This window comes from Lissotriton helveticus, chromosome 9, assembly GCF_964261635.1.
Source record: "Lissotriton helveticus chromosome 9, aLisHel1.1, whole genome shotgun sequence".
In the NCBI taxonomy this organism is placed as follows: domain Eukaryota; kingdom Metazoa; phylum Chordata; class Amphibia; order Caudata; family Salamandridae; genus Lissotriton; species Lissotriton helveticus.
This window is the reverse complement of record NC_136070.1, coordinates 6,733,660-6,758,731: the sequence shown is the minus strand read 5'-3', so window position 1 is coordinate 6,758,731 and position 25,072 is coordinate 6,733,660. Positions and strand designations below refer to the sequence as shown.

The window sequence follows — 25,072 nt, the reverse complement described above, 5'->3', positions numbered from 1 at the left end:
GAATTTAAACCTATTTAAAGCAACACTGGTTACAGGTTTGAATCTACCCTCTATCCTTTGTACCGCTTCATCATACACAATGTCACCCCCAGACCTGACATGAGGTAAAGTTCTAAAAACAAGTTGTCCTTCTGACCCGAGACAATGTAAAAATATATATTTTTTTCTCTCTGCTGACATTCTTTCTCCATCCATAGCTTTAAGGTATGTAAAAAATTCTTCTTTCCATCTCGTCCATGGAATTGGAGGGTCTCCTTTTGTTTGCAAAAACTTGGATGGAGGATCGAATTGCATGTTTATTGGTTAAAATCTTAGCTTATAGTATGGATATCGTCAAAGTTTAAAAAAATGAATTAATATAAATTGAACTGTATGTATTGGTATAAATAGCACTGTAAATTGAAATTATTAAAGTAGAGGGAGTTCTTTCAAAATTACTCCAGTGCAAAATTATAGCATATAGATCCACAAAATGAGTCACGTAAAAGAGTTGAGATCCAAAATGCCAGAAATTTTCCTCAAATGAATATTCCAGTTATAAATCTTAAATGCCTTTAAGTAAATAGTTTCTCGGCGTGTGACACTTTCCACAGCACAGTACCTTTTGTTTGATGCGCACCTCACGCGCTCCACAGCACAATACTTTTAATTTGATGCGTACCGCATACACTTCAATCCGGCTTCACCATCTCCGGTAACTCTGAGATGATTGTTACCATGGAGATCCAAAATGGCGTTGTCGCGTAGTGCGCAATGGCAGAGACGCGCGATGCGTATTGAAACGTGAAGAAAGCGTCGTCAGGGACAATGACGCGTGTCGTCACAGGCAATGACGTTCCGTCTCGAGCGTTTCAAGTCTTACCCGTCTCGAGCTCTCAACAGCGCTAAAAGGGGTAAAGTACTTTAAAATCCATAACTTTGGTTTACTTTTACCTCTCACCGCTGGAGTTAAACGTCCCTTGAGAGTAAGACTCCGCCTGGCTTGCGAAGGTAAAATGGGTCCTTTTCAATCCTTTTTTCCGTTTTGGGTTCGTGAATATTTTCCGTTTCTGCTTCTGTGCTCCTATAAACGTGGCAGAAGTAGTACGATGTCCTCGTCGCCAATATAAAATATTATGAAAGCTGGTTGAATAAATAACTTGTAGGTTTATTAGCAGAATATAATATTGGAGCACAGCACGTCCGTTATCTTCAGGTTTCCAAACTAACTGTTAAGTATGGAACTTGGAACCTAGGATGTAAGATGCAGGCACGCATCCCACATTCCAGGTGCCAGATCCACACAGGTTAATGCACACTTAATGTTTGAGGGCCAATGCCTGGTGTAGCTAATTGTGGTGCTATTGCTTTAACAGTCTGCGTAGGAGTGTGTTAATGTTCACATCACAAATTGTGTAAGACTTCTATATATTGTTACTAGATTATTATATAATCCCCGTATCTGGCCTGCAGTCAGACGATCAACATTTGGATGTGGAGTGTATCCAGCTAGGACTGGTCATTTCGCCCCCTCATTGCTAGGCGGGCCCAGTCTCACATTTTGTACACAATGGGGATGGGTGCCTTGAAGCCAGCTGGTATGTTCTTGGTAAGTTAGAGTTATTTCTACCTACTCGTAAGGAAGGTATTCATTCTGGGTGTCGCCTACTTCATATTTGTGAAATAACCACGCATCATCATCTACAGCAGGGAATTTTACCCAGGAGTAAAATAACTCCATTCTAAATGCCTTGTGTGCCTCTGCCACTAAGGTAACATGTCCATCATCCGGTGTGAGGCCATGCTGAAGTCATTTCTGAGTGACTGTATGTCTGCAGTTCTAAGACATTTTCTGTGACATGTTTTATATAAAAAATGTATTACAGAGTTCGGCTAACACAGCAGTACCAATATCATTTCAAGCTTGAATTAACCAACAGCCAATACGTAGGATATACCTACTCAGTAGAGGAGACTGTTCCCTACCACCACAGATTTCACTGGTTCTTAAAGGTGTGCAGGGATCTCGGAGGAAGCACGACTGAACAACTCCCAGCTTTCCCTGAGGCGTGTCGGGTGAGCTCACAGTACAACTCATAGGGCCGTGAGGTTACAGCTAGTATCATAGTTCTCCCCATGGTACCCAGCTTCCCTGAGGCGTGTCGGGTGAGCTCACAGTACAACTCATGGGGTGGTGAGGTTACAGCTAGTGTGATAGTTCACCCCATGGTACCCAGCTTCCCTGAGGTGTGCCAGGTGAGCTCAGAGTACAGCTCATGGGGTGGTGAGGTTACAGCTAATGTGATAGTTCTCCCCATGGTACCCAGCTTCCCTTAGGCGTGTTGGGTGAGCTCACAGTACAACTCATGGGGCGGTGAGGTTACAGCTAGTGTCATAGTTCACCCCATGGTACCCAGCTTCCCTGAGGTGTGCCGGGTGAGCTCACAGTACAAATCATGGGGTGGTGAGGTTACAGCTAGTGTCATAGTTCACCCCATGGTACCCAGCTTCCCTGAGGCGTGTCGGGTGAGCTCACAGTAAAACTCATGGGGCGGTGAGGTTACAGCTAGTGTCATAGTTCACCCCATGGTACCCAACTTCTCCGAGGCGTGTCGGGTGAGCTCACAGTACAACTCATGGGGCGGTGAGGTAACAGCTAGTGTCATAGTTCACCCCATGGTACCAGCTTCCCTGAGGCGTGTTGGGTGAGCTCACAGTACAACTCATGGGGTGGTGAGGTTACAGCTAGTGTGATAGTTCACCCCATGGTACCCCGCTTCCCTGAGGCGTGTTGGGTGAGCTCACAGTACAACTCATGGGGTGGTGTGGTTACAGCTCGTGTGATAGTTCACCCCATGGTACCCAGCTTACCTGAGGCATGTCGGGTGAGCTCACAGTACAACTCATGGGGTGGTGAGGTTACAGCTAGTGTCATAGTTCACCCCATGGTACCCAGCTTCCCTGAGGTGTGCCGGGTGAGCTCACAGTACAAATCATGGGGTGGTGAGGTTACAGCTAGTGTCATAGTTCACCCCATGGTACCCAACTTCTCCGAGGCGTGTCGGGTGAGCTCACAGTACAACTCATGGGATGGGGAGGTTACAGCTAGTGTCATAGTTCACCCCATGGTACCCAGCTTCCCTGAGGCGTGTCGGGTGAGCTCACAGTACAACTCGTGAGGTTACAGCTAGTGTGATAGTTCACCCCATGGTACATTGCTTCCCTGAGGCGTGTTGGGTGAGCTCACAGCTCATCGGGTGGTGAGGTTACAGCCGGTGTGATAGTTCACCCCATGATACCCTGCTTCCCTGAGGCGTGTCGGGTGAGCTCACAGTAGAAATCATGGGGTGGTGAGGTTACAGCTAGTGTCATAGTTCACCCCATGGTACCCAGCTTCCCTGAGGTGTGCCGGATGAGCTCACAGTAGAAATCATGGGGTGGTGAGGTTACAGCTAGTGTGATAGTTCACCCCATGGTACCCTGCTTCCCTGAGGCGTGTCGGGTGAGCTCACAGTAAAACTCATGGGGTGGTGAAGGTACAGCTAGTGTGATAGTTCACCCCATGGTACCCTGCCTCCCTGAGGCGTGTCGGGTGAGCTCACAGTACAACTCATGGGGCGGTGAGGTAACAGCTAGTGTCCTAGTTCACCCCATGGTACCCAGCTTCCCTGAGGCATGTCGGGTGAGCTCACAGTACAACTCATGGGGTGGTGAGGTTACAGCTCGTGTGATAGTTCACCCCATGGTACCCTGCTTCCCTGAGGCGTGTCGGGTGAACTCACAGTACAACTCATCGGGTGGTGAGGTTACAGCTAGTGTCATAGTTCACCCCATGGTACCCTGCTTCCCTGAGGCGTGTCGGGTGAGCTCACAGTACAACTCATGGGGAGGGGAGGTTACAGCTAGTGTCATAGTTCACCCCATGGTACCCAGCTTCCCGGAGGCGTGTCGGGTGAGCTCACAGTACAACTCATGGGGTGGTGAGGTTACAGCTAGTGTGATAGTTCACCCCATGGTACTCAGCTTCCCTGAGGCGTGTCGGGTGAGCTCACAGTACAACTCATGGGGTGGTGAGGTTACAGCTAGTGTCATAGTTCACCCCATGGTATCCAGCTTCCCTGAGGCGTGTCGGGTGAGCTCACAGTACAGCTCATGGGGTGGTGAGGTTACAGCTAATGTGATAGTTCACCCCATGGTACCCAGCTTCCCGGAGGCGTGTTGGGTGAGCTCACAGTACAACTCGTGAGGTTACAGCTAGTGTGATAGTTCACCCCATGGTACATTGCTTCCCTGAGGCGTGTCGGGTGAGCTCACAGCACAACTCATGGGGCGGTGAGGTTACAGCTAATGTCATAGTTCACCCCATGGTACCAGCTTCCCTGAGGTGTGCCGGGTGAGCTCACAGTACAAATCATGGGGTGGTGAGGTTACAGCTAGTGTGATAGTTCACCCCATGGTACCCAGCTTCCCTGAGGCGTGTTGGGTGAGCTCACAGTACAACTCATGGGGTGGTGAGGTTACAGCTCGTGTGATAGTTCACCCCATGGTACCCAGCTTACCTGAGGCATGTCGGGTGAGCTCACAGTACAACTCATGGGGTGGTGAGGTTACAGATAGTGTCATAGTTCACCCCATGGTACCCAGCTTCCCTGAGGCGTGTCGGGTGAGCTCACAGTACAACTCATGGGGTGGTGAGGTTACAGCTCGTGTAATAGTTCACCCCATGGTACCCAGCTTCCCTGAGGCGTGTCGGGTGAGCTCACAGTACAACTCATGGGGCGGTGAGGTTACAGCTAGTGTGATAGTTCACCCCATGGTACCCTGCTTCCCTGAGGCGTGTCGGGTGAGCTCACAGTACAACTCATGGGGCGGTGAGGTTACAGCTAGTGTGATAGTTCACCCCATGGTACCCTGCTTCCCTGAGGCGTGTCGGGTGAGCTCACAGTACAACTCGTGAGGTTACAGCTAGTGTGATAGTTCACCCCATGGTACATTGCTTCCCTGAGGCGTGTCGGGTGAGCTCACAGCACAACTCATGGGGCGGTGAGGTTACAGCTAGTGTCATAGTTCACCCCATGGTACCCAGCTTCCCTGAGGTGTGCCGGTTGAGCTCACAGTACAAATCATGGGGTGGAAAGGTTACAGCTAGTGTGATAGTTCACCCCATGGTACCCTGCTTCCCTGAGGCGTGTCGGGTGAGCTCACAGTACAACTCATGGGGTGGTGAGGTTACAGCCAGTGTGATAGTTCACCCCAAGGTATCCAGCTTCCCTGAGGCATGTCGGGTGAGCTCATAGCACAGCTCATGGGGTGGTGAGGTTGCAGCTGGTGTGATAGTTCACCCCAAGGTACCCAGCTTCCCTGAAGCGTGTCGGGTGAGCTCAAAGTACAACTCATGGGGCGGGGAGGTTACAGCTAGTGTGATAGTTCACCCCATGGTACCCTGCTTCCCTGAGGCGTGTCGGGTGAGCTCACAGTAAAACTCATGGGGTGGTGAAGGTACAGCTAGTGTGATAGTTCACCCCATGGTACCCTGCTTCCCTGAGGCGTGTCGGATGAGCTCACAGTACAACTCATTGGGTGGTGAGGTTACAGCTAGTGTGATAGTTCACCCCATGGTACCCTGCCTCCCTGAGGCGTGTCGGGTGAGCTCACAGTACAACTCATGGGGCGGTGAGGTAACAGCTAGTGTCCTAGTTCACCCCATGGTACCCAGCTTCCCTGAGGCGTGTCGGGTGAGCTCACAGTACAACTCATGGGGTGGTGAGGTTACAGCTAGTGTGATAGTTCACCCCATGGTACCCTGCTTCCCTGAGGCGTGCCGGGTGAACTCACAGTACAACTCATCGGGTGGTGAGGTTACAGCTAGTGTCATAGTTCACCCCATGGTACCCTGCTTCCCTGAGGCGTGTCGGGTGAGCTCACAGTAAAACTCATTGGGTGGTGAGGTTACAGCAAGTGTCATAGTTCACCCCATGGTACCCAACTTCTCCGAGGCGTGTCGGGTGAGCTCACAGTACAACTCATGGGGCGGTGAGGTAACAGCTAGTGTCCTAGTTCACCCCATGGTACCCAGCTTCCCGGAGGCGTGTCGGGTGAGCTCACAGTACAGCTCATGGGGTGGTGAGGTTACAGCTAGTGTGATAGTTCACCCCATGGTACTCAGCTTCCCTGAGGCGTGTTGGGTGAGCTCACAGTACAACTCATGGGGTGGTGAAGTTACAGCTAGTGTCATAGTTCACCCCATGGTACCCAGCTTCCCTGAGGCGTGTCGGGTGAGCTCACAGCACAACTCATAGGGCGGTGAGGTTACAGCTCGTGTGATAGTTCACCCCATGGTACAGGGCTTCTGTGAGGCGTGCTGGGAGAGATCACAGTACAGCTCATGAGATGGGAAGATTACAGGTAGTGTGAATGTTAACCCCATGATACACAGCTTCCCTGAGGCTTGTCAGGTGAGCTTACAGCACACAGCTTAAGAGATGGGGTGAGTACAGATACTGTGGAAGGTTACCCTCGATTGCCACCTCTTCAATGCAGGAATATTAGGTGACAAGGTTTAGGAACTCTGTAAACCATTCGCTGGGCGTCGATATGAGTGATAAATAAATGACATTCATTAGGTGTCTGTGTGCTGGATAAATCGGTTACTCATTGCAGATCACACTGCCTGGACTCTCACCCTTCAATCCCTTCCCAGCTCAGATAACACACGGACAGCGAGCAGTGATTAGACTCTCGTTTATTACACATCCAGGTACAATATTCATATAAGTTAATTCCTTGTGCATATGTATCTATGAACCGTGAGAGACACCCACTGCCATTGCAGTCCACACACTGGAGTGGAGAGCGAAGTTGGATGCCCACCACCATCTTAAATAAACTAAAATCTCCGACCATATCCAACAAAGTCCAAATGAGCCCTGACGCGGCACAATGAGTAGAGCACCCCCTTCAGGTCCGGTGCCGCCCCTACATGCCCACAGGTGCTCGCGCCAGAACGCGCGACTACCTCCGCTTGCCCGGACCGCTCTTGCTCACTTTGCTGGCACTGCTACTCGACTTGCTGGAGGACTTGGAAGTGAAGAGCTTGGTCATGAATTCAGACACATCCGGGAGTTCAGGGTTCGAATTCAACATGTTCATCGATTGCTCCATTTCCTAGAAAAGGTACAAGAAAAATCATTACAATATTGCACAAGAAGCCAAGAAAACAGTCCATTAGGAAGGACTAGCGGCTCATCCCAATTAAGGCACCTCGTTAAAGTCAAGTCGTACTCTCCACTTTAAGCGCACCCTTCAGAGTCCCCGAGCCACGATTAGTGGACTCGCTACAGCCACATCACACGTTTCAAGCCATGATGGACTCTTCCGTTGTCGGGCCCATCGAAGCTGCTCACGCCTTGCCACACAGACCCTACACGTTGCATGTGTGAGTCTTAGACAGTTACTTCACCATTTTTGTCCTGGGCCACTGAATTTATTCCCATTACATCCCCCCCCCACCCCCCAACATTCCTTGTGATGACATTCCATTCCATTGTAAATTATTGTAGTGTTACTCCTGAGCTTCTCCCCTTAGTAGTCTCTAGAAGTAGTAGCTGTGTAACAAAGAAACCCACAAGCTGCAGAGCTACAAAGAGAAGCAGATCTCCAAACACAAAACGCAGAACACTTGTCCCCTGAGTAAGAGTCTCCGTGTTGCATGAATGTGTTTATGTGACACACCGTTGAGTGCCCCCATGGCATGGTTAGGTGGTTGGTGGGTGCTCTCGTGGGGCAGTAGACAGTGTGACTCAACCGGTCTCTTTATTCAAACTGACGTCAGAGGCTCCATATGAAATTCTAGAACACAAATCCCCATGAGCTGCCTGTGCATTTCTTGCTCCTGCCTTCAACTATTTGTGAGTTCCCACCCTCATTCTCCAGGGATTGTGGGGTGTCTCCATGTTTATGGCAGCTCCTGGGAGGAGGAGGGATGTGAATTCTGACATGCTTTCTCCTTGGGACTGAAATTCTTATATTGCGCCCATACGTTGGTGTGTCAGTGCCCACTGGTGAGTGACTGGGCTTCCTGTGCACTGAGAGGAAATGGAGCATATCATATGGTGTGGTTGGCCGACCTCACTGTATAGTAAACTTACCAACCCCTTTAGGCCCAGTAAGTTTCTTCAGTAAAATCCTCAGTTCAACACTGGGCAGCTGACACTGAGAAGCCAGGTTTACACAGAGGAACAGGTGTAAAGTAATCAAACAGCACCAAAGCAACTGAAGAAGAAATCAACAGGATACCAAAGAAATCCGAAACCGATTTATAAAATAGACTGTTTCCATGTAGATGGAATACCTGATTCCTGCAGTGAAGCATTTAGGAGGTCAGTGATCACCGAGAGTGAAGAAGAGCTCAACTGTTTTAATACTGAAACGGGTAGTGGATCATTTGGAGATCCGGATTTAATATTGTTTAAAAGTATTAAGTAACGGCCAAGTCGCAAGAGTGGTCGGGGAGTGCAGATTTTCCTGCCTGAATTATGGGTGAATCAGCTAAACCGAGGGAAAGTTGCGATGGAGAGGTCGCGGAAGCATGTCTGGTCTATTAAAGGACAATGTCTTGGTAAATTTTATCAACGTTTTGAACGAAAAAAAGAGACCAAGGCCTCACAGTTCGGTTTAGTCAATGTGGGAGGCTTTGCTTGAGTTCTGGAGCCTGCAAGTTCCTTAACAGTATTACAAAGAGCCTTGGAGCAGTTAGCAGCTTCTTCAATGGTAGTAGAAACAAAATCTGCTCATGCTAGTTTACATAGTTTGTGGTAGTGTTTTAAAGCATTTTTATAAACAGATTTGGATACGAAGTGTAGTTCTTTCTCCACTTTCTCTCCAAGATTTTACAGTTAGCTTTTTTACTTTTCAAAGCTTGATTGAACCATGGGGCAGGTGGTCGATGATTATCATTTTTTTTTATTTCTGAGGGGTAGACAAGTGTTTATGGCGTCGAAAAAACAGTTTTGCACGGATGATGATAGCTGGTTTACTTGTTGGGAGGGAGAAGGTTTGTGGAAGTCCAGAAAGCTATTAAGGGCCATAAAATCTAATTTTTTTCAATTTCTAATTTGTGGCACCGGCATGTTGGTAATGGATGATAGATGTGCTGGGAATGTTACGTAGAATTTGATAAGATAATGATCGGACCAGCTTGTTGGGAGGGCCTGAGAGCAAGATATCTCTGCTAAGTTGGAAAAAAATGGGGTCTAAGAACTGCCCTGCTACATGTGTCGGACCAGAGTTTAGTAATTGAAGATTCAAGGAGGCCAGATCTGAGATAAGATTTAAGCTGTTTTTACATGCTGTATTTTCTAAATGGAGATATAAGTCTCCAATAAGGGAGAAGTTGGCTGTTTTTGTAGCATATGGAGCTATGAGTTCAGTAAAAGTTGAGATCCAAGCTGAGGAGGGGTTTGGGGGGCCGGTAAACGAGTATACCAGAATAGGAGAACTTAGGGCAAAGAGTTCATTTGAAAAGAGCGGCCTCACAGTTTGGGAAAGGGAGATGTTCAAAATCGAATTTAAAATCCTTCTTAAAAATAACCGCTATCCCAGCACCTGTTTTCGAGTCGCGATCCTTCCTCACTATGCCGTAATTACCAGGTGGTGCTGCTGCAACATCTGGACCTGAACTCTCATGGAGCCAGGTCTCTGTAAGAAAGATCGCATCAGGTTGGTTGTTCAATAGTAGGTCGAAAATGTCCGATTTATGTTTGGGTAAAGAACGACAATTAATACTGATGAAAGTAAGAGATTTATTTTGTGGCGTTGATGGGTTTGGACTAGGAAGTGGGTAAACAATCTTAGCTTCCAGACTGGGAGTAAAACGAGAACCATAGTTCACGCAGAATTTGTAATTTTCTATGCAGTGTACTCTAGTACAATTGTACCAGGTGTATGGAAAGTCCTTAGTTGCTCAGAGGTATATTTAAGTCTGCTAGCTAGTGCCATGGTTTCCAGTCACTGGTTGTGAGAAAGCCCTGGATGTCTGAAAAAGGGAGCAGGGTTTCTGGCCCTGGGCCCGGACCAGGCGCAGACTTTAGCCTCTTTAGCTGCTCAGGATTTCCAGTGACCGTTTCCGGATTTACACAGGGCTTGTCCTGCAGACAGCTTTCAGCTCTCTTGAGAAGATGTGCTAACTACTCATAGGAAAGGACACAACAGAGGCCAGTCTCTTGAGGAGGAGTTACCTCTCCCATGCAGGAAGCCACACAAGTCTCATCCCAAAAGGCGAGCTCCAAGCAAAGCAGACTTTGAGGAGCAAATGGAGAACACATGGGAGAGGGGCTGCTCTGGTTAGGTAGGAACACAAAAAGATGGACGGAATGCTGAACATTGCCAAACATTCACCCCAGTCATAGGTTAGGGTTAAATCCATTGTTCTTTAGCTCACTTCGCCACCCCAATTTGGACCTGGCCATATGCAAATCAGTCTTGAACCAGCTCCCCCATAGGATCGGTGCAGCCAAACGGCCAAGCCAGATCCTCCCTGGACCAGGCACCAGCCTCCTGGTACTGGTTTTGGGATATCACACCTCATCGGCCAGGCTAGCTTGGATTCAGTGACAGTGAGCACAAGACCCATGTCGGTTTCCATGAGCCGCAGGGTCAAGACTGATTTGCATATGGGTGGGTCCTAACTGGGGCAGTATACTGAGCAATAGAACGATGGATTCAACCCAGATCTCCTGACTGGGTGCGGGTGGATGAAAAGTTTCAGCACTCCGTCCATCTTGTTGTGTCTGCTACTGTTTAGGTAGACAGGCTGGCACTAGGGACAGGAGAGAAGCCAATTGTCAAACCAGCGATTCCAGGGGTGTGTAGCCCCTTGGTAGCCACACCTTTGGAGTAGACCAAGGAGCTCCGAGTGATGAGAAAGAGTGGTCTTGCCATCTTGGGAGTCGGCAGAATGGTGCATCCTGGATAGCCAGATGCCAAACTCCACAGGAAGTAGTCACCAGGTTGGAGGGGACTTGGTAGCCCATTTGTTAGAAACTGTATTCTGCCCAGGGGGCATTTTCCAAGTGTAATGGCCCTCCTGGCACCCTGATCTCACCAGACATGGAAGAGGGACTGAAGGAGGACTGCTCTGCTGCACCCAGGGACCAGCAAAGAGAGTGCACCTATTGCACTTTGTGGCTACCGGAGAAAGGGACTGTGCAGGCTGTGTACTGCTCAAGGAGAAGCCGCCTACAACAGCCCACTCAAGCCACGAGAACTCCAAGCGCCAGCTGAATGGCCTCCTGTTTGCAGCAAAGGGACAACAGTTGAAGAAGCCTGCTGGGGCAAGTTGGTGGCCCAAAGTCTTCAAGCTGCTTCCACCGCCGCCGTGCAGCACCAAGGTCCAAACACGATGCACCGAGCTGCACCTGAGCTCACTGAACTCGCAAGTCCTGCTGGAGTTCCTGGGACCCTCAGAAGGGAAGTTACCGGCCCAGAAAGGATTGGACTGTGACAACAGGCAAAAGGTAGTCCAGTGGTGACTGGACTTTGGCCAGACCGGAGAGGACTTGCGGGAAGACCCTTGTCAACTGCGTCCGATCCACAGCATCCTTAGAGCATCTTCAGCATCCTTCATCCCTTGCATCAGGACCACTCCATGGGAATCCACTGCAAGAAGACCCATCGACCGAGTCACATCCACAGCATCTTTAGAGCATCTTCAGCATCCTTCATCCCTTGCATCAGGACCACTCCATGGGAATTCATTGCAAGAAGACCCATCGACCGCGTCACATCCACAGCATCCTTGTCGTATCTTCATCATCCTTCCATCAATTGCATCAGGACCACTCCATGGGAATCCACTGAAAGAAGACCCATTGACCGCGTCACATCCACAGCATCCTTGTCGTATCTTCATCATCCTTCCATCAGTTGCATCAGGACCACTCCATGGGAATCCACTGAAAGAAGACCCATTGACCGCGTCACATCCACAGCATCCTTGTCGTATCTTCATCATCCTTCCATCAGTTGCATCAGGACCACTCCATGAGAATCCCTGCAAGAAGACCCTTGTGAACCGCGTCAGATCCACAGCATCCTTGTTGTATCTTCAGCATCCTTCATCCCTCGCATCAGGACCACTCCATGGAAATCCATAGCATCGCAGATAAAGAACCTTGAACTGCTTCTTCAGCAGAAGCAACTGTTCTCGAGGACCTTGTACTTCTAACCGACTGAATTGACACAACAGTTTTCTTTGAAAAAGTTTCCAAGTGTCCATTTAGTGTAATTTGCCCAGGCTCGTTTGCGGATAAGTGAAATTACTTTGATTTATTACGGTTTGTAAAACCTATACCTCCAGAACCCTCCAGTGGATCTTTCTGTTTTGAGTGTCTAAATTATTATAGAAATACAGTCTGTTTTTTAGACATTGGTGTCCGATTTGAGGGTTATGTTTATTTCTTCATTAATTGTTTTGGTGCCATTTAACCCCTTCGCAGCTGGGCAAATTCCCATGCTGTGCTGGGGGGTGTGCTGGGGGGTGCGCGGTGGGGGGGGCACAGGGTGGGGGGGGAGGGGTGTCTCGCACAGCGTCCCTTTGCACATGACAAGGTCAGCTCGTCATTAGCCACGGTGGTCGTGTGCTCATGACGCGCTGAGCTCGACATGACCACACCAGTTTCTTTAGAACGTTCGCACAGCAGGAGAATTAGCCCCGCGTACGAGCGTTCTAAAGGTCATGCCGAGCTCAGCTCGTCAAGAGCACACGAGCACCGTGGCTCATGACGAGCTGAGCTCGGCATAAGTTTCGAAGGTGTTAAATGTTTTACTTTTATTCCTCTGTGTAACCCTCGCTGCTCAGAGCCACAGCTGCCCAGGGTTGAGCGGAGGGTTTTACAGATGAAACCTACTGGGCCTTAAAGGGTTGGTAGGTGTACAACTTGGTGAAATCTCACACCAGCACCATATATAGTTGTAGGAAGGGGGAGTCTCTGGTTGGCGCAGTGCAACACTGGCGACAAGCAGGGCCTCTCTCTTCCTCGTCAGGGCTGAGGGTTACCTTCAAGACAACCTCTGCTTACCCTCTAGGTAGTGTGGCTTAAGCAGTCTTAGGCTAATCTCTGGGGCATGTAGGGTTAAACATTTGCAATATTATACCATCACAACCAACCCACCACACAATGACACCAAACGGTATTTGTAAAAATATATTTCTTTATATAAGTTTCAAGCAGGCTTGTAAATACAGTCTTGGTTACTCTCTTGTATGCTGGTTCCAGTTATCTTTATCAATAGTCACAGTTCTTAAACAAACGCACTCGTTCGGGCCTTCTGCCCAGCTTTAAGGAGGTTCAAGGGTCTTAGAGCGCTTCAAGGCGCTTTCCGCTGTCTCAGCTTCAGAAATGAGCTACCCGGCAGGGCTTGACTCGGGAAGAGGGGGCCGCGGGCCTCAGAGAGCGTCACTCGGGAAGAGGGGGCCGCGGGCCTCCGGGAGAGTCAGGCGGGGCCTCGGGGGCCAAGAGCAGAGCGAGCCTCTGCTTCAGGGGCGGCTCGCGCTGCCAGCAGCCAGCAGTTGCGAGGCTCCCGGGGTGCCGGAGATCAGTCAGCGCGGTGCGAGCTCGGGTTGCAGGACGCTCGCACCGCGAAGGGCAAAAGACAGTACCTTGAACTTCTTGGGGTGATCTTTGAAGAGGACGGCTGCAGGGGGGGGAGCTGTCCCACGTCGCGTTGCTTCCTTGGCGGGCGAGGCGAGCTGCGGCTCGAGGCAGCAGGTCACGGGTCACCCGGGGCGGCGGTGCTCGATGGGGTCTCAGGTCCTTCGCTCAGTCTCCTCTTCAGTCCTGACGGCGGCGGCTGGGTGTGGCGCAGTGGCAGTACGGTCCCCAAGTGCGGGACGTACCCAGCCAAAGTGCCGGTCGCGGTGATGCCCTTTCAGCGGGGCAGTCGGACAGGACGCTGATAGCGGGGGAGGACAGCAGGGCGGCAGTCCGTCTTTGCGGGGAAGTCTACGGCGCTTGCCCAGTAGACCTCGATGCTTGGACCGGACGGGTCCTCCGTTACTTTGTTCCCGTGGGGCGAAAGGCAGACGCCGTCGCGGTGCTCGGGCCAGCGGCGGCTGGACCTCACGATGCTAGGGCGGCTGGCTGAACTCACGGTCACGGTGTGCAGGGGGGTAGATGCCCTCGTCCTCCTCAATCAGCGCTGCAGCGATAAGCAGCACACACAGCAGATGCTTTGGTCAGGGGTTAGCGCTCACTGTTCCTGGAGCGCTGGTCAGGGGGCAAGTTCCACAGCAAGCCCTTGGAGATCTTTTCAGCAGAGTTTGGCACAAAGTTCAAAATAAAGCAAAAGTCTCTTGTAGTCTTTTTCTCTTCCTCTCCTTTGGCAGCAAGGCACCAGACACAGGCCAGAGTCAGCACTCCTCCTTGTAGTCCTTCCAGGTCCTTCTCTTCGGGCAGAGTTTCTCTTGTAGCACAAACAGGATCTAATTTACAAGGAGCAGGGCTCCTTCTTTTATACCCAGTTTCTTTTGTTCTAGCAAGCCAGGGGGGCCTCTGCATAACTGCTCCAGTCTCTGAGTACTTGTTGTGGGTACTTATGACTTCTGCATTCAGTGTGAGGGCAGGCCCATCAGCCGCTCCCCAGGGGGGCGGAGCCGGCATTGAGAGGGCAGGAGTGGCCTGAGTACTTTGTTGACAAGCTTCGGTCCTTCCTGGGCCAGGTGCAGGCTGAGTCATCAGTCGCTCCCCAGGAGGGCGGAGCCAGTATTGTGGTGGCAGAGCACAGCCTGATGCATCATTCAGGGGAAACTCCCACCACCCACTAAGGTGTCATCTGGCTATTCACTACCTGTCAACTCCCAGCCCTGTCACTCACACACACCAGACAGTCAGATCCATATCCAAGCAGAGGCGGGCTGAAATGGTTAGGCAAGCAAATGCTAACTTTCTAAAAGTAGCATTTGCAAACACAGGATATTAAAATAAACTTTACTAAAAGAAGTATTTTATTATTCTGAGTTCAGGCATACTAAACATGAATTTCTACCATGTTCCCTGAGCCTGCTGGGATTATAGAGTGTAATAATTCCAGCAGCCCATCTGGCCTAGAAGGGAACAGGTAGCCTTACAATAGTGAAAAACGAATTTGGCAGTAATTCACTATTAGAACATGCCACACACATCAGGGCATGTTCTACCTTATACTTACAATGCACCCTGCCCTCAGGCCCACCATAGGGGTGACTAATATGAAGTTTAAGGGAAGGTTTAGGGGCTGGCAAGTGTGTGCACTTGCCCAGCCAGGGTGACAGTACCAGACTGTACGCAGGTTCTGCAATGGCAGACCCTAGACACATTTTAAGGCTGCTTCTGTGGGTGGCGCAACCAGCGCTGCAGGCCCACTAGCAGTATTGGCATTCACAAGCCCTGGCACTCCTAGTGCACTTTACTAGGGACTAACAGTAAATCCAATGAACCAATCATGGACATCAATCACATGTACACTTTACAGTAGGGGGCACTTGCACTGCGGCACGGGTTGGCCGTGGCGCAGTGCCCTGAGTCGCAGACACCAGCAAAACATTTGAGGCACAACAGCAAAAAGTGGAAGGGAAACCCACGCCAAGGTGCCAGGTCTAACACGTGTCCCCTCCAGCTGAAATGTGGGGAGAACTACCCTTCCCCAGGGAGTTCCTCATCACTAAGGCGGAAAAATCTGGACAGACCATCAGCGTTGGCGTGATCTGTGCCAGGGCGGTGTTCCACCGTGAAGTCCATACCCTGTAGGGAGATGGACCACCTCAACAGTTTTGGGTTCTCACCCCTCATTTGCATTAACCATCTGAGGGGCCTGTGGTCCGTCTGCACCCGGAAGTGAGACCCAAACAAGTAGGGTCTTAGCTTCTTCAGCGCCCAGACCACAGCAAATGCTTCTCGCTCTATTGCACTCCACCTACTTTCCCGTGGAAGTAACCTCCTACTGATGAAGGCTACGGGTTGGTCCCAGCCCTCCTCAGTCATCTGTGAGAGAACAGCCCCTACACCATGCTCTGAAGCGTCTGTTTGCACTATGAATTCCTTGGAGAAATCAGGAGCCAGGAGCACGGGCGCCCCGTGCACATGGCAGTCTTCAGGGTGTCAAAAGCCTTCTGACAGGTGTCAGTCCAAATCACATTCCTGGGCTGCTTCTTAGAAGTCAGCTCTGTCAAGGGGGTCACAATAGTGCCATAGCCCTTGACAAACCTCCTGTAATACCCAGTGAGCCCCAGGAAGGCTCTCACTGCAGTCTGGGTCTTGGGGGGTTCCCAAGCCAGGATGGTCTCAATTTTGGGTTGCAAGGGTGCCACCTTGCCACTCCCCACTTGGTGTCCCAAGTACACCACGGAGCCCTGCCCAATCTGGCACTTGCTTGCCTTGATTGTGAGGCCTGCCTTGCGCAGCGCCATCAACACTTCCCAGAGGTGCTGCAGGTGTTCTGGCCAGGTGCCACTGAACACTGCGATGTCATCCAGGTAGGCGGCACTGAACTCATCCAGCCCGACCAACACCTGGTTGACCAACCTCTGAAAGGTGGCAGGGGCATTCTTCATCCCAAATGGCATCACCCGGAACTGGAAATGCCCATCTGGTGTGGAGAATGCTGACCTCTCCTTTGCCCCATCGGTTAAGGCGATCTGCCAGTACCCAGACGTTAAATCAAACGTGCTGAGGAACCGGGCAGCCCCTAGCCGATCAATGAGCTCATCAGCTCTGGGGATAGGGTGCGCGTCAGTCTTGGTGACTGAATTGAGTCCTCTGTAGTCCACACAGAACCGGAGTTCAGGTGTGGCTCCCGGCGCAGCAGCCTTTGGGACCAAGACCACGGGGCTGGACCAAGGACTGCTGGAAGACTCAACCACCCTAAGAGCAAGCATCTTGGAGACCTCCTCCTTGATGCAGGCCCGGACCCTGTCAGTTACCCTGTAGGCCTTATGCTTCACAGGTAAGCTGTCTCCTGTGTCCACATCATGGACGCACCAATCTGTGACACTAGGAACCAGGGAGAACAGGTCTGGAAACTGCCCCAGCAACTGGCGGCAGTCTTCCTGTTGCTCAGGGGTCAGGGTGGGTGAGAGGTTAACTCCATCCACTGACCCATCCTTCTCACAGGCCACTAAGAGGTCAGGAAGAGGCTCAGACTCCTCTTCCATTCCATCATCAGTGGCCAACAGCATGCCCACTTCGGACCTTTTCAAGTGGGGCTTGAGGCGGTTGACATGTAAGACCCTTAAAGGATTCCTGGGCGTCTTCATGTCCACCAAGTATGTCACTGAGCTCTTGCGCTCCACAACCTCAAATGGGCCTGTCCACTTATCCTGAAGTGCACAGGGTTCCACTGGGGCCAAGACATACACCTCTTGTCCAGGCTGAAGCTCTACCAGAGTGGCATTCTGGTCGTACCACCGCTTCATCTCCTCCTGGCTGGCTTCCAGATTTGCCTCAGCAAGTTGTCTGAAGCGCCTGGTTTGGTTTCTGAAGGCCAGCATGTAGCTATATACATTCTGGGGAGGTTTCCTGGGAGATTGCTCCCAGCCTTCCTTTACCAAACTCAGTGGTCCTCTCACGGGGTGACCATACAGCAGCTCAAAGGGGCTGAACCCTAGAGACTTCTGTGGCACCTCGCGGTATGCAAAGAGCAGGCATGGTAAGAGGACGTCCCACTTACGCCTCATTGGACCTTCCAGGCCCATGATCATGCCCTTCAGGGTTCGGTTGAATCTTTCAACCAACCCATTTCCTTGGGGATGGTAAGGTGTGGTGAACTTGTAGGTTACACCACACTCTTGCCAAAGGGACTTCATATACTTGGATATAAAGTTGGTCCCCCTGTCGCTCACCACCTCTAGAGGGAACCCCACTCTGGAGAAAATTCCCATTAGTGCACGCCCCACCACGGGGGCCGTCACTGTCCTCAGAGGGATGGCTTCAGGGTACCGGGTGGCATGATCCACCAAGACCAGGATGAACCTGTTGCCCATGGCTGTCTTGGGGTCCAGAGGCCCAACAATGTCAATACCCACTCGTTGGAATGGAGTACTGACCACAGGGAAGGGTTGGAGGGGAGCCTTGTTCTTCCCTCCGCTCTTCCCACTTGCCTGGCAAGTTGGACAGGTCCTACAATGAGCATCTGAGCTCTTGTGCATTTGGGGCCAGTAGAAGTGGGTGACAAGCCTGTCATAGGTCTTGTCCATCCCCAAATGTCCTGCTAAAGGCACATCATGAGCCAGTCCCAGTAGGAAGGCTCTGAACTTCTGGGGTACCACCAGCACACGGGCTGACCCAGGTTCAGCAGCCTTGGGCTCTGAGTACAGGAGGTCATTCTCCCAGTACACATAATGTGTTTTGGCCTGAACACCATTGGCCTGGTCTGCAGCCTGCTGCCGCATACCCATGAGAGAAGGGCATTCTTTCTGCTCCCTGCAGAATTCCTCCCTGGAGGGGCCTCCTTCTTGCTGCCAATGGGTCAGCTCAGGCAGGTCCCCCAGTTCGGCAATCTGTTCCCCAGTAGGATCCAGGGCATCCCCCTCAAGGTCTGCTTCCTCCTGGACCGTGGGAACTTCAGGGGCCGGTTTCCCGCGCACCCTGCGCCTTCTCCCTAAGGCCGGTTCCTGGGCCTCTCCATCAGGCCCCAGGACCTCTTGATCACCCCTACTGGCTGCCATTGACCGGGTGGTCACGCACGCCCAGTCAGGTAGACCCACCATCTTCAGGTGAGTCGTTTTCTCCACCTTTTCCCAAGGGGAGTCCTCCAAGTCATTCCCTAGCAAACAGTCAACAGGCATGGCTTTCCTCACACAGACCTGCAGAGTACCAGAGACCCCCCCCCCACTCGAAGGGAACTTGAGCCATCGGACACTGACTCTCTGAATTGTCAGCGTTGACAACCCTACAGTAGGCATGGGGTACAACCTGCTCTTGAGACACCAGGTGATGCCTCACTGCAGTCACACTGGCTCCTGTGTCTCTAAGAGCCTCAGCTTTCTTACCATTGATGGTAACCACCTGCCCATATTTTTTAGTATTAGAGGGCAGGTAGCTTGTAGGGACCATCTCACTGTCTCCTAGTGAGACTAGGGTCATCTGAACAGGATCTCCACCCCCCGGGACCATCACTTCTTCTCCTAAGTGAACACTGGTCACTTGTCGGGGCGGAGCACCAGTGGGTGCTGGTTTTCCAAACAGGCGACACTTGGGGTCACTGGCTATGTGCCCCGGGTCACCACATTTGTAACAATTGAAGGGCCCCTTTGGAACAGGTCGACCTGTCGGGGCCCCATTCTGCTTAGGGGGTGGGGGAGGCTGAGAACCTTTCTGCTGGTCCCCTTGGGGATTACTTTGGGGGCCTTTTTGGAACCCTTTCTGTTTTCCCTTGTCCCCCCCACTCTTCTGCTGGGGACCCTGCCCACCCTTGGCGGAGTCTCCCACTGGACCCTTGTGGACCCTGGTGCTGAGCCAGCGGTCCGCCTCCTCAGCAAGTTTCCTCGGGTTGGACAACCTGCTATCAATCAGGTGCTGGCGTAACTCAGGAAAACATTGATCAGACAAGTGCTCCCATGCAATTAAATCAAAGAGACCTTGAAAATCATTCACTTTGTTACCCTTCACCCAACCATCCAGTGCTCTGCAAAAAAAAGTCACAAACTCCACATACGTATTCCCAGGCCGCTTATTACACCCCCTAAACTTCTGTCTATACATTTCAGGGGTAAGCCCATACCTGGTCATTAAAGCTTCTTTCATAGGGGGATAGGATCTCTGGTCTTCAGTGGGCAAATCTAGCAGGGTGTCCCGCCCTTCGCTAAGGAACCTTCCCCATAACCCCGCTCCCCAATCCCTCTCAGGGACCCGGTGGGAAAGCATGGCTACCTCATATGCCCTAAACCACTGTCCTATGTCATCCCCCTTAAAGAACTCTTTAACTACATCTTTGGGGATGTGCACTCTTGACTCTACCTGCACCGGCGTTGTGCTGCCACCAGAGGGAGGATGATCCAAGGTTTTCTCTTTTAGACTCATCTCCCTCATTTTCACATCATACTCCAACTGGAGTTTTCGCTCTTCCAGGGCCATTCTTTTGCTTTCAAGCTCCATTTGGCCCTTTAAATTCAATTCTGCCATCTTTATCTCGTGATCCCTGGTTGCCTGTCTGTCTGCCAGCTCCTCTGGCGACAGGCCTCTGCCAAAGCTAAGAACGCTGTCTGGTTTTTCCAGACTCACAGGATCCACAGGTGCATTCTGATCCTCAGGTGCCTTCCTAGATTCAAGCCAGGCTCTCATGGCCTTGTAGAACTCAGGTTTGTTTCTGCATCCTGCGTGTGGAACCTTGAGTTTCCTGCAAAAATAACTCAACTGCTTCTTTGTGTAGTCATCCAGCTTTGATGCATCCCATTCTAGCCCCTGCGCACTAGAGGCTATGGACTCTCCTCCATCAATGCTGTTTGTGCCAGGCATGTTTGCAACACTAGGGATCTTCTTCTTTAGCAAAATTAAAAAATCAAAAAGTCTGTGGCTAAGTTACTGGACTGTAATCACTATGCAATGGTCAGTAGCTAAGGTAAAACACTGCAAATGTAAATTCGCGAATCATCACCGCTGCGTCCAATGTAGGAAGGGGGAGTCTCTGGTTGGCGCAGTGCAACACTGGCGACAAGCAGGGCCTCTCTCTTCCTCGTCAGGGCTGAGGGTTACCTTCAAGACAACCTCTGCTTACCCTCTAGGTAGTGTGGCTTAAGCAGTCTTAGGCTAATCTCTGGGGCATGTAGGGTTAAACATTTGCAATATTATACCATCACAACCAACCCACCACACAATGACACCAAACGGTATTTGTAAAAATATATTTCTTTATATAAGTTTCAAGCAGGCTTGTAAATACAGTCTTGGTTACTCTCTTGTATGCTGGTTCCAGTTATCTTTATCAATAGTCACAGTTCTTAAACAAACGCACTCGTTCGGGCCTTCTGCCCAGCTTTAAGGAGGTTCAAGGGTCTTAGAGCGCTTCAAGGCGCTTTCCGCTGTCTCAGCTTCAGAAATGAGCTACCCGGCAGGGCTTGACTCGGGAAGAGGGGGCCGCGGGCCTCAGAGAGCGTCACTCGGGAAGAGGGGGCCGCGGGCCTCCGGGAGAGTCAGGCGGGGCCTCGGGGGCCAAGAGCAGAGCGAGCCTCTGCTTCAGGGGCGGCTCGCGCTGCCAGCAGCCAGCAGTTGCGAGGCTCCCGGGGTGCCGGAGATCAGTCAGCGCGGTGCGAGCTCGGGTTGCAGGACGCTCGCACCGCGAAGGGCAAAAGACAGTACCTTGAACTTCTTGGGGTGATCTTTGAAGAGGACGGCTGCAGGGGGGGGAGCTGTCCCACGTCGCGTTGCTTCCTTGGCGGGCGAGGCGAGCTGCGGCTCGAGGCAGCAGGTCACGGGTCACCCGGGGCGGCGGTGCTCGATGGGGTCTCAGGTCCTTCGCTCAGTCTCCTCTTCAGTCCTGACGGCGGCGGCTGGGTGTGGCGCAGTGGCAGTACGGTCCCCAAGTGCGGGACGTACCCAGCCAAAGTGCCGGTCGCGGTGATGCCCTTTCAGCGGGGCAGTCGGACAGGACGCTGATAGCGGGGGAGGACAGCAGGGCGGCAGTCCGTCTTTGCGGGGAAGTCTACGGCGCTTGCCCAGTAGACCTCGATGCTTGGACCGGACGGGTCCTCCGTTACTTTGTTCCCGTGGGGCGAAAGGCAGACGCCGTCGCGGTGCTCGGGCCAGCGGCAGCTGGACCTCACGATGCTAGGGCGGCTGGCTGAACTCACGGTCACGGTGTGCAGGGGGGTAGATGCCCTCGTCCTCCTCAATCAGCGCTGCAGCGATAAGCAGCACACACAGCAGATGCTTTGGTCAGGGGTTAGCGCTCACTGTTCCTGGAGCGCTGGTCAGGGGGCAAGTTCCACAGCAAGCCCTTGGAGATCTTTTCAGCAGAGTTTGGCACAAAGTTCAAAATAAAGCAAAAGTCTCTTGTAGTCTTTTTCTCTTCCTCTCCTTTGGCAGCAAGGCACCAGACACAGGCCAGAGTCAGCACTCCTCCTTGTAGTCCTTCCAGGTCCTTCTCTTCGGGCAGAGTTTCTCTTGTAGCACAAACAGGATCTAATTTACAAGGAGCAGGGCTCCTTCTTTTATACCCAGTTTCTTTTGTTCTAGCAAGCCAGGGGGGCCTCTGCATAACTGCTCCAGTCTCTGAGTACTTGTTGTGGGTACTTATGACTTCTGCATTCAGTGTGAGGGCAGGCCCATCAGCCGCTCCCCAGGGGGGCGGAGCCGGCATTGAGAGGGCAGGAGTGGCCTGAGTACTTTGTTGACAAGCTTCGGTCCTTCCTGGGCCAGGTGCAGGCTGAGTCATCAGTCGCTCCCCAGGAGGGCGGAGCCAGTATTGTGGTGGCAGAGCACAGCCTGATGCATCATTCAGGGGAAACTCCCACCACCCACTAAGGTGTCATCTGGCTATTCACTACCGGTCAACTCCCAGCCCTGTCACTCACACACACCAGACAGTCAGATCCATATCCAAGCAGAGGCGGGCTGAAATGGTTAGGCAAGCAAATGCTAACTTTCTAAAAGTAGCATTTGCAAACACAGGATATTAAAATAAACTTTACTAAAAGAAGTATTTTATTATTCTGAGTTCAGGCATACTAAACATGAATTTCTACCATGTTCCCTGAGCCTGCTGGGATTATAGAGTGTAATAATTCCAGCAGCCCATCTGGCCTAGAAGGGAACAGGTAGCCTTACAATAGTGAAAAACGAATTTGGCAGTAATTCACTATTAGAACATGCCACACACATCAGGGCATGTTCTACCTTATACTTACAATGCACCCTGCCCTCAGGCCCACCATAGGGGTGACTAATATGAAGTTTAAGGGAAGGTTTAGGGGCTGGCAAGTGTGTGCACTTGCCCAGCCAGGGTGACAGTACCAGACTGTACGCAGGTTCTGCAATGGCAGACCCTAGACACATTTTAAGGCTGCTTCTGTGGGTGGCGCAACCAGCGCTGCAGGCCCACTAGCAGTATTGGCATTCACAAGCCCTGGCACTCCTAGTGCACTTTACTAGGGACTAACAGTAAATCCAATGAACCAATCATGGACATCAATCACATGTACACTTTACAGTAGGGAGCACTTGCACTGCGGCACGGGTTGGCCGTGGCGCAGTGCCCTGAGTCGCAGACACCAGCAAAACATTTGAGGCACAACAGCAAAAAGTGGAAGGGAAACCCACGCCAAGGTGCCAGGTCTAACAATAGTACAGCCCACTTCCTCACAGTGACCATCTGTCAATCTCATTCAACAGAAAGACCTCAGACTTCACATCTGAAGTACCCCTTTCATTGTCATGAGAGGGCTTCTTCAGGGATATGTATAAGCTTGGTATGTTCCCCCGACCCACTAAAAACTGCCTATGTACGACCCTTACTCTTAAAAGCAGACACAGACACCAGGCAAAGTATCTTAAACCCATAACTGCTTTATCCTTTCGAACAAAGATTCTTAAGGAATGTGTGGCTGTTCAACTTAACAAATTTATCAACAAACACCAACTTTTAGACCTTCCTAATCACGCATCCTTGGTGGGCATCGTACAGAAAGGAGCCTCTTCATGATTGTAGATGACTCTCCGCGACTGTAGAGGACTACCAGTTACCACTTTTACTCACCCTATCCACACATGCAACACCATCTACCCCGGCATTCTCCTTCTCCTAGAGTGCAAGGGCTAGGACCTCAGTGGCCTGAACTGGTTGCAGTTCCATTTCTCTAACTTCCTTTAACAAGGGAGCGTTGTTCAAACATGGAAGGGAGAGTTTAGATGAACCACTGACTCTATTCCAGCCCCCATACTGTGTATTCATCAGGTCGAACCACTAGGTGACCTTCAGCTGGAGCACAGTATGTTTGCTATTTCTATAAAGTAAACCGAGCAAAAAGGCAACAAAGCGCTCTACAGGGTCAAAGACAATGTCAACGAGTGATCGAAGAAACTGGTTTGTGTCCCGTTAATGCTCTTTAAAGAGGAGCGTCTTTAACCCTTTAGTAAATTGGAGCAGTGGTACTGTCCTGCTGGACAAGGAGATGTTCCTGGTTCTTAGGGGCACAGATGGACAACAGTGCATCTTTCCACCAATATGCAGATTAGCCCAGCTAATTGAAATGTTCAACTAGGCTCCAGGCGCTAGCCTCCCTCATCTCAGAAATCAAGTCCTGGGTTAACAACCCAAATCTCAAACTAGACTCACATCTAGAAACGTGGCATGGTTATACGCCTGCGCAAAACCGTACGTACCAAAATATCCGTTAATGCACAAGTTTTAGGTGCTCCAAGGAGTGAAGTTAGCCACCAAATCCTTAGTTTAGGTCGGAGACAAAGCTCTCTACAACAATTGCATAAGTTCCTCAGCACCTAAATTCAAGAAAAACTCCTCTTCAGTCTTGATAAGTACACAGTATTCTTTAATTCAGTTTATAAGTTTCTAAACAGGTCCAGAGAAATCACGGTAACAATGTAGCCAACATGTGTTTCGTCGTTGTGGTTTCAGACACCACTGACTTCTTCAGGGCTAGGAGTCTGCGAAGTAATTCATTAGTTCAAAATATATCTCAATCAATAATCATGCGTATAATGTAAATTTCAATCCGATTCTTGTTTCATAACCAGTTGTGTGCATGTGTGAATTATATTCAAAGGTGTACTCGCACTAAATATATAGTGTAGTGTTGGTAAGCACTCCGAACAACACATGGATCCGTCAGTGTCTGACGGACGACGTGTTATTGCTGACAGAGACACGTGTTGATCAGCGTACTCACAGATACTATACACTGTGATTACAGCTTTGAAAATACTTCACACATGTGACAAACTGGTTACATAACACAAACTGGATTCAAATGTATTTGCATGATTGATTACGATATATTTGGAACTGTTGAAACGCTACTCAGACTCCAAGCCCTGAAGAAGTCAGTGGTGACAGATCCATGAGGACGAAACACATGTTGCCTACGTTAATGGCTACATTGAGTTACAGT

At 50.8% G+C, this 25,072-nt stretch overlaps 1 protein-coding gene across 1 annotated transcript in view; it reads right to left on the bottom strand.

Annotated features, from left to right (window-relative positions):
* Window positions 1-6,704: 6,704 nt before the first annotated feature.
* Window positions 6,705-25,072, bottom strand: part of EMC7 (ER membrane protein complex subunit 7) — a 76,697-nt gene continuing 58,329 nt past the window's right edge. The window contains exon 5 of the mRNA XM_078659342.1: window positions 6,705-7,143. Coding sequence (XP_078515468.1) covers window positions 6,991-7,143 — 153 coding nt within the window. The 3' untranslated portion in view covers window positions 6,705-6,990. The remainder of the gene's footprint in view (window positions 7,144-25,072) is intronic.